The sequence below is a fragment of the Carassius gibelio genome, chromosome A6 (genome assembly GCF_023724105.1).
Source record: "Carassius gibelio isolate Cgi1373 ecotype wild population from Czech Republic chromosome A6, carGib1.2-hapl.c, whole genome shotgun sequence".
Classification (NCBI taxonomy): domain Eukaryota; kingdom Metazoa; phylum Chordata; class Actinopteri; order Cypriniformes; family Cyprinidae; genus Carassius; species Carassius gibelio.
Genome location: NC_068376.1, coordinates 28,343,495 through 28,353,806, shown reverse-complemented (window position 1 = coordinate 28,353,806; position 10,312 = coordinate 28,343,495). Strand labels below are relative to the sequence as shown.

Genomic DNA, 10,312 nt, shown 5'->3' with positions numbered 1-10,312 from the left:
TGTCAATTTTGGGGCGAACTATCCCTTTAAGATGCCAAAAGCAGGCTCGCCATGCAGGGAATAACATAAATCTGTGGAATTAATCCCAGATCTTACCTCAGTAGGTTTTTGTGCATTTGTAAATCCGAAATTTTATGGCGACCCGCATGACATTACAAAAAACATGCTCCAAATGAAGTTTAGCATCAAATCGAAGGGCTCAAGTATGTAAGGGGAAGTTAGCATATATTAGAAAACAAGAGAGAGAGAGAGAGAGAGAGAGAGAGACAGATAAAGAGAGATAAACGTGTAGCACTATGTTGATGTTAAAAGCTGTTAGAGGGATTGGCCTGTGGACACGGCGCTTTGTAAATCCAATAAGTGGATTTTGCAATTCTGTGATAGACTGAGCGCTTTTGCTTAGTTGGTAGAATGATGTGATCAAGCAAAGCTTCAATACGACACGCCCCCAAAAAGAACCAGACAATCACTTGGGTTTCTGTGTGTGGCACTTTTAACAGTGAGGGCCTCTTTTTTTAATCAAATAACCATATATTTAGCGTAATTACCTTTATTGAAGCACTATTAAGTAATTGGCAAACCGTGGTCGGCCGCACTGAACGGAGATGCTGGTGCCTGAAAATTAATCTGCAAATTTAAGTGTTTCCTGGCCCACATCAGCTCGACCTGGATGTCAGTTTAGCTCCACTTTTACAAGTTGCTTTCAGAATAAGACAGTATGTTAATGAAAAATGCAGACAATTGGACCAGAAAATGTAGGCCATCCACACTGCGCTGCTCCACAGAGAAGAAATCTCACAAATGGGATCTCATCATAGCTCAGTTGTTTCTCCTAGGCAGCAATGATGGAGGTCAATGTTTCTGTATATGGCCTAATTTTCAGATTTTTTATCGAAGAAGAGAAACAAACAAACAAACAATTCAGTAATCTCAAGAACTCAACAATGTGCTTAAGTTTACCAAGATACTAGTCTTCAATTAAAAGCCTATGGACATTTATTTTCCATTATATAATTTTATATTAAAAATATAAAAATGTAACAACAAATTCTTATCTCACAATTCTGATTTTTTTCTTCTTCTTACAATTGGGAGTTTATATCTCGCAATAGCAAGTTATAAACTCATAATTTTGAGTTTACATTTTGCAATTCTGACCTTTTTCTAGCAATTTTGAGTTTATATCTTGCAGTTCAAACTTATGTTTTGCTATTCTGAGTTTATAACTCAATTTTATATTTATATTTTTTTAGTTCTGAGTATAAATCATGCAATTCTGACTTTATTGCTCGCAATTCTTACTTTTTTAGCTCAGAACCGTAAGAGCAAAAGTCAGAACTGTGAGATAAAAATACATATTTCTCATTAAATTCTTCCAAGACCAAATGATCTGAAATGCTATCTATGTTCATATATTGCAAAGAGCTGCATGTTGCATCTCCTTTCTGTTCCACAGGAGAATAAGAGAATACAGGTTTGGAAAGACATGAGGGTGAGTACATATTTTGGTCGAACTGTTGCTTTAATGGCATCAAACGATGTTTTTTGTGCCTTCACAAATGGACACTAAAACCTAAAAGTGTTGCCCTCTCGCCTTCCATCATGCAACCCAGAGTTTCGATGCAGCTCAAGAACATGGAGCAACAGATCCTCAACACGTGTGTCCACGTCACGTGTTCAAACATCTCCTTGATGCAATGCAGTCACCCAAAATGATCCGTTCTGCAGCCTAACATCAAAGTTACTGCTGCTAGTACAAAATCCAAGGGCTTGCCAATGTAAGATTATTTCGATTCTGTCATTTTCTTTATATTTATCATTCACTAATTTGCTGTGATTCACCTAATATTTATTACTTTTGAGATAAAAAAATGTAAAAGTTCTGTTTCAGATATACATTTCTATTTTTACAGACAAAATAATAGTGGCGGATGTGTTTGTACAGGAAGTCAGTGAACTGAAAAAATAAACCTGCTGTTGTCACCTGCTGTTATGTCTCTAAGTATGTGCTCTGCTAGCAGGAAAAGCTTTTGCTTCCACTTGGATTGTTCAGGCAGGCATCAGCTGAAGAAAATAAAAACAGCAAAATATAATATATTATGATCATTGCATCAAACATCATTAACTCTGTTCTTAAACAATATTTTCTGACCAGGATAAAACTGGTTTCTGAATGAAACATAACAAAAATCCCCTAGCCTATGGAGGCAGCTATGAAGTCACACGGAAATCAAATCAAATACGAAATCAAAATGGGTACATTTATTTTATGTTCCATAATTTTTAATCAGCATTCCAAAATGTAAGTTATATTCCATCACTAGAAACAACGACAACTTAATTCAGCGTCGAATCTGATTCAAACGGTAACTCCTGAGTTCATGAATCATTCAAATAGCAGGTTCATAAGAGTCATTTGTTATTGAATCAAAGTCAAATCAATTGAACAAATAGCTTCACAAAATGATTCAATCACTGTTGGACACCTGTTGGATGAAGCTTTCAAAATGCAACGAAAACACACGAAAAAACGTGTTCATGGTCTACAAGCAATGCAAGGCTAAAAAAGACAGTAGAAGTCATTATAATCAGTAATTATGTCCCCGCTGGATGCAACAAATGCCTCGTTTGTAATGGGTTTTATTGGATTTGTCTCGTAGAACAGGGACACAGCATCACAATATGGTGAGGTGCGTAACACTTCTGTCACACGCTTGAGGTATTCGGCCAATCACAACACACTGGATAGCTGGCCAATCAGAACATACCTCGCTTCTCAGAACGATGAGTTTTGTAAAAATCTACCAGTTTCAAGGCGGGGCATAGAGGAGAAACAATAATGTACATTGTGTGTATGTAATAATGTACATGTGGAAAATAATGTGTTTTTTAACCTTAAACCGCATAAACACATTGCATTACACCAAAAACACAACATAATGTTCTTTTTAGCAATGTCATACAACCCCTTTAATGAACTGTTTTTTTTAAGTGTTTTATTTGGAACAGCCTAATTTAACTGAATTATATAGTCTTAATGTGAGTGAATGAGAAAAAAGGCCACATTTGAAGGCTTTGGTGAACTACTGATCATGTAATAGTGTAAGTAGGTTTCTGGGCATCACAGAAAAAAAACATTACAATGGTCTTACCCTCTTTTGGAATATTTACAGCATGATTATGGGTTTCTGCCATGGGCTTTGAACAGAAGGGGTGTCAACTGTTGCAAGTACATGTTGTTTCTGGAAGGGAGAGAACAATCCTGCCCTATTTTGACATCTTTTTTCCTCCTGTATGTTCTCTCTTTTACACATGCAAAAACTTGTGTTCACTTTTACTCTCCGCATCTGTCAGGTTTCATTGGTGTCTCGCACCTAAGATGTCATCAGCGTGAGACGGCCCCTTCCCCAGGGTCCCGCTGGTAGATGGAACAACATGTTAAAAGGTCAACGAAGCAATGAACAAGAACCAGCACATCTGCCATTGGCAACAATACAACGTACAAGCTATAGGACTGAATGATGGTATCAGATGATAATGCTGTGAAATACTTCGAAATATGGTACTGAAATTATTATGTATTATATATTATTATAGTAATTTGTGGTATTTGTTAATAGCTTGCAGTTATCACACAACAACTTGGCAACAGCCACTCAGAACACCTTAGCAACCACATTGCAAAAACTTGCGTATGGCCAAAGTGAGGGTAAGCATAAAATCAGATGAACTCAGCTAGAGGTTAAGCCATATAAAGACTAAATCTATACAAAAACTGACAGGATGCACTTTGAAAGAGACAGAGATTGTCAGCACTGGCTATGAGGCGTTAATAACTATGAGTGATGCTCCTGCGTTTGTTATTTGCAGTAGAGTTGTGATTGTTCATTGAGGTGGCACAGGTGACATTTTCAGCCCTCTCAGACACACACACACACACACACACACACACACACACACACACACACACACAGATGCACTCTCTCCTGCCAGACACACAGAAGACAAAATGAATCTTTAACAGAAGATGACTGTTCTCAGCAGGCAGTGTCATTCTTTTATTCCGCTTCTTAAAGAAATATTGTGGGTTAAATACAGCTGAAACCCACTGGTGCTGTCAAATGTTTTAGTGTTATTTTGGTGCTAATACTTTAATTCACAACATACTATGTTCAAGTTAAATGCAATAGGCCTGTTTGTTGATGCTGTTTCTATCATTTCTCAGTTTGAAAAATAAAATAAAATTAATGTATTAACAATAATAAGGATGTGACGTTAATATCTGTAAGTTCATCCAATTTTATATTTTCAGTTTTTATTATTTTTATTTGGTTTTAATTTATTTTTATTTTAGTTTTAGTAATGCTAACATCATTTATTTTATCAACTATTTTTTTTACTTAGTTTTGGCTTTATTTCAGTTAACGAAACAATTTTTAATAGTTTTAGCTAACACTAACAACATTACAAATATCCTTATTTTTGCATTAAAGAATTAAACACAAAAATAAAATTTTCCCATTTCTATTTCCAAACTTTCCATGTCTTCCATTTATATGTAATATATTAGTTTTAAAATACTAATGTGAGATTACTTTTCTTCATGGTTGAATTGATTACATTTATTTGATATTAATATTCACAACATTATTGATTCGATAGGTCTTAGTATATAGCCAACTGTTGCAGTTTCTGGTGTGTGATTTACTCTTAAAACAATCAGGTTTGATTGGAAAGAGAGAGGCAAACACACGCTGCAATCAAACCATTTCTGAAATCTATCAGCTTTCCAATGTTTCAAGATTTCCACTTCACCGTGTCAGTGGAGAGAGAGCGAGACGGTCGATGTCTGTGAAGGATGAAAGATATTCACAGCTATTGTGCCTGTGGACGGTGGCCACGCCCCCATCCTGACATCCAGCCTGTGATTGGCCAGTATCCTGAATCCCAGCAACAGCTCTCTGGTGTCTCCTCCCATTTTTTGTCTCCACAAAGAGCTCAGCGCTGAATGAAGTGAATCAGCCTCAGACTGTTAGAACAGTAAGAACCTCTTCTCCCCGTCTCTCTCTCTCCGTCTGTCTCTTCAATCCCATCTCTCCTTTTCTCTCTCCATTTCTCCTCTTCTTTATCTCACACACACAGACAAACGGCATTATATACTATCCGTCCATCCATCCATCCATTCATCCACTGCACAGCCCAGTGAGGGATCAGCTAGACAGAGAAAAGCAACAGATCATGCTCTCTGAAGCAGATCCAGCACAGCTCTGAGACATCAGCCTCTGGGATGAGACTCCATCCATCCTAATTCTCTGTCCTGAAGACCTGGACAAAAACAAAACAAAATAAGGGCATTGCAGGCACCAGAAACTCTGGACATAACATCTGGAAAGGATTCTCGAACCCAAACCAGGTCCACAGGGACTTCCGAGGGTGCTTTGGTGTTTGTTTTTCTATCTTGTACGGGGCTGGCGAAGGGGCCGGTGAAAGTTAGCCAAGACGCCGCGTGCTGTGCTCCGCGTGAAGAATGCCCAGGCGCGCCTGCCCAAGCCGGTGGACACGGCGCCGGCACCTACGCCGGGCCTTTACATGGAGCGGTCACAAAGTCGCATCAGCTTGTCCGCTTCCTTTGAGGCCCTGGCCATCTACTTCCCCTGCATGAACTCCTTCGATGAGGACGATGGCGGTGAGTGGACTTATATGTGTGTCTGAGAATGTGGGATTGCTTTTGACAGACCATGACACCTGGAAGTTAGAACAGAGATAAGTCTTAGGGATTCGTTTTTGAGGTTATAGGTACTGGTTGCAAAAATGCGGTGATCTGGTCTGGAATCCAAAAGGTTATGGGTTTAAATCCCACAAGACGTATATATGAGTTTTCACCAATGCGTCCTTAAATCAATCCAAAACATAATGGCAATTTTGGATGAATTAGTTCAATATGATTCCGATAGAAACATATAAGCTGTGTCTCATTTCATAGGATGCACCCTCCAGAGGTTGCATGTCGGTCACATACAAAGACATTATTAAATTGACTTATTTCTTGTGAGGTGTAAGTTATTGTTATTTCTTTCTTTTTTAGTTCAATGGTTACTTTTCTGAAATGAAGCTGTTTTAATGACACATTATAAGTGTGACCTGCAGAGGGTGCAGCCTTTGAGAAGAGATGCAGCAACAGTTTTTTTTATCAAAAAAGTAAGCATGAAGGTCCATCCCTAAACATAACCGTCAGTGGGATGTAAGCAGATCTTATGAAAATATATGAATGCGATTACAGAATAGCCACCAATTCGCAAAAATGAAAAATATTTACGAATTGCCATGAGATTGGATGGCCTCTATAACCAAGACATCCCAGGTTAATCCAGGGAATGTACTTTGGATAAAAATGCCTTCTAAATGACAAGTTTGCTTTCACTCAGCTATCATAGGTAAAAATGATTATAATGTGGTTTTGGGACTCATTTGGGTCAGCAGCATTTAATTGGTGCAAAATTATGTTCAGTTCCTTTCCCAGTTTTGGGGTTTTTGCAAGCCCCCAACTCTTGAAAATGGTGCCACGTGTATGATTTGGATGGAAAGGCCATGTTATACTGTTCTTTTTGATATGCAATAAAGTAAATGGGGTGGTTGCCCATCTGAAATGGTAAAACAATTGTTCTTTATGATGAATACATGCATTTGCACACAGAAAACACTTCCTCCAGCCAGCATTCTAATCAGACAGACGTTTTTATTAATGAAGGTGTTTAATCACAGTGCTGACACTCAAATGTTAATATAGATGTGATTTTCTCCAGGTATGGCTGTGGCTCATTTCAAACGTCTGATTGCAGTTTCAAATTCATCAGCAGACATCATGGCGTTAATTTAGTGCTCATTAGAAATATTCCAACTGCTCGGTGCACTACTTGCTGAGTGTTTCTGAGCTGCAATTTTGCATAATTTCCCAAGTGCTTTTGGTCTAGGTATGCTATAAATCTCTCTCTCTGTCTCTGTGTGCTCTCTTCCTTTCTTGATCACCCTCGTTTCCTTTTTATCCTGTCCACTCACCCAAAAAACCTTTTACACAGCCACGTCTATCCGAGACATCCACACGCCCAACCCACCCACCCACACACACACACACACACACACACACACACACACTCTACCCTTGGCCTGATTACAGACTTTTCTGCAGGAGAGAGACTAGTATCGAGAGGAAAGATTGTGCCTAGCTGGTGATCATCTTCGTTCAACATGTGTGCATCACACACAAACACACACTCTTCACAAAAACAATGTACACTTAATTGCACTTTCTGGTTTAGATTTTTTTTTTTAAGGCATGTACAACTCCTCATATGCATCTTCAATTTTCACTTTAAGGTTTAGTTTATAAAATTGTGCAAACATTTGGATGATGATGTAATATTGCCTGAGAATTAAGAATATGGCCGTGTTTATTTCGGCCTGTGTTGTGTTTGTATTTATAGTGTATGCTGTTGGTTTTAAACTTATAGGCCTGTCATTTAACTAACCAGCTCACTGCATCTTTTTTTTGCTGATACATACTTGCATAAATCAACTTAATCAATGCAAATCGCACTAATGAATATTCTAATTACTGGAACACAAATGAACACATTGCAAGTGCTTTAGTTTAACACCTATTGCTGACTGTCACATAACTGCAAATTCATTGGTGATTTAATAGCAAATAAGACTGAATACAATGATACAATCTGCAAATTACAATTTGATTTCTGGTTTGTGTTATTTGAGATACTACTTGGGATGGTTTGCAGCCATTTAAACCTGTCATTTATGAACATGAAGATGGACAAAGAGATTTTCTACAAAAGAAGGGGAAAATGTTGATTAAATGCTGTAATAAATGAACTCGCCAGTGACACCAATTATTTACTGATCAAACCCCGGGATATTTTTAACCTAAACTATAGAAGCAAAATGTTCTCATATAAAAAAAATATATATTAATGGTTTTCGGATCCAATAATCTGAAGAACGAGTGGAGTTAATGATGTCTTTGTCAGTCCATTTCTGACAAAGAGACTGCTGAATGTAAAGGTCCTTTGGTTGTGTTAAATGCACATCTCAAAACACCTGCAACTGAACTTGATAAGTGCAACCTGCGGAGGGTTCACCCTTTGAAAAGAGATACAGCGACAGTTTTTAGGAAAAAAGTAAGCATGAAGGTCCATCCCTAAACACCACCAGGGTGTAAGCAGATGGATAATAGTTATGAATTGCCATGAGATTCGATAGATGACCCAAAAATGAAAATTATATATTTTTTCTTAAAACCGTTTCTGGTATTTGTACAGTTGAATTTTGTGGTATTCTGTTTTATTGTAATTCTCTTCAATGCCAATAAAAAAATAGACCACTATTAAATGCAGTTCAGTACCTGACACATAGGTGGTGAGTTATGAAGTGGTTGCCCTACAGTTTCTGGACTTCTTGTTGTCATTTTTGCAGCAATTCTGATCCATTCAGGGCTGAAAAACTGGCTGGAAACTTTCTGCTTCACATCTGGTTAAGAAATGGCATCAAACTGCATTAATCTTGAAGAAATTATGCTGAAAACCAGCCATATTTTAAATGCACTGAAAATTACGATAACATCTAAGTTAACTGGTTTAATTCAAATCAAAATTATTATTTAATATCGCTGAATGAACCTAAATAAATTAATTTATACCAAAAAAATATAGCTCTTAAATGTAAATTTGGAAAATACAAAATGAATGCTAGAAAGACAAACTTTCAGGGCTTTTCCAAGTAAAAATATAAGTGCTTTGTGATCACAAAAATAATTGAGAAACGACTTGTTCCAGTACGTTTATTTAGCATATGATCGTTTGATTAGTGTCCTCTCAAGCTTTAACAACTGAGTTAAAGTTTCTCTGTTCAGACTGCTTTCACCATTGCTTTTTTCTTCACTGTGTGTTAAGATTTAATCTAACAGCCCAACATGGGAGTTCAACACCTATATAACACACTCGTTCCCCAGCCACGTTGACACGAAGGGCCTGAAGCCTTTGCGGCATGCGTCAGATCCAACGTTGCCTCCCACCGCTTGTCTTGGTGCATTCAGACTTCATCTTTCATATCCTGTTTGCTGTTAACGCTGTTTGATGAAATGTGTATTAAGAATCCCAAAGCACAACATGTTTCGGCTCCCCCTTCCACCAGCACAGGAACGAATCTCTGCCGAAGAAAGGCAAACGCTCTGAAGTCTTGAGGCTTATTAACCCTCCTACACTGACAGGTCCTGCATTGATGCTACTGCTCAAAATAACCTGCAAACAAACACACGCACGGCATCAGTGAGATGTCATATGGCGGCAGGGGCACTTTCTGTGTTGCATAAGAGCGTAGTGAATCAAGGACAGAGGAAAAGATAGAAGGAGGTCAGGATGATTGATACTTGTAGTATGTGTCTGTGTGCATGAGATTTAATGCTGACACTGATTATCAGCATGTGTTTATGGCTCCGGTTTTAAAAAGCTGGTGAGGGATGATGGGTGATGATATTTATATTTTAAAACCAGGGTTAAAACCTTTTCTGAAGAATCTTTGTGTTGCCTTTCACACGTTCAAAAATTATATTTGATTCAGATCTTTGTTATGAAACAAAATAAAAAAAAATAGCTTAAAAAATATTTCAAAGTGTTGCCAAATACTATGCCTTAATTTTCATATTTTATTTCACATTAAATTAGCTTTTACGTTTTACATTAGAAAACAAAAACATGAACTATAATTTTGTCACGATCATTAGATGGAGTGCCCATGAACTTCAGTAGAGGGCACTCCACTCAGGACCATTCCACCCATCAACCACCAGATGTCACTTGGACACTAGCACCTCTCATACTGTTGCACCACACCCGAACTACATTCCCCATGAGTCACTGCATCACAATCACCTTGCCACACCTGCACCTCATTCATCAGCCAATTTCCTTGCCACACCTGCACCTCATTTACACACACATAAAAGCAGCACAATCACTCTCACTCACTGCAAAGTCGTGTTTAGCCTGTCTAGCATTTCTGAGCGTTTTCCCCCTGTGTTTGTTTTTCCCGTGTCTGATCTTGGATTGTGTTACCGACTCTGATTCTCTGCTGCCTGCCCGACCTCCGTTTGTTAACATTAATGATTCTGGATATCCCTAACACACCTGATGCCATTCCTGATTTCTGCCTGTATGACCATTCTCTTAATAAAATTCTGCACATGGATCTGAACGCCTCTGACTCCTTGTTACAAATTTAAATAATAAGAATAAGAATAACA

The 10,312-nt window shown here is 38.0% G+C and overlaps 1 protein-coding gene across 1 annotated transcript in view; it reads left to right on the top strand.

Annotated features, from left to right (window-relative positions):
* The first annotated feature begins 5,018 nt into the window (after positions 1-5,018).
* The window catches only part of LOC128015966 (regulating synaptic membrane exocytosis protein 4-like), a 28,311-nt gene continuing 23,017 nt past the window's right edge, over positions 5,019-10,312 (top strand). The window contains exon 1 of the mRNA XM_052600242.1: positions 5,019-5,686. Coding sequence (XP_052456202.1) covers positions 5,590-5,686 — 97 coding nt within the window. The 5' untranslated portion in view covers positions 5,019-5,589. The remainder of the gene's footprint in view (positions 5,687-10,312) is intronic.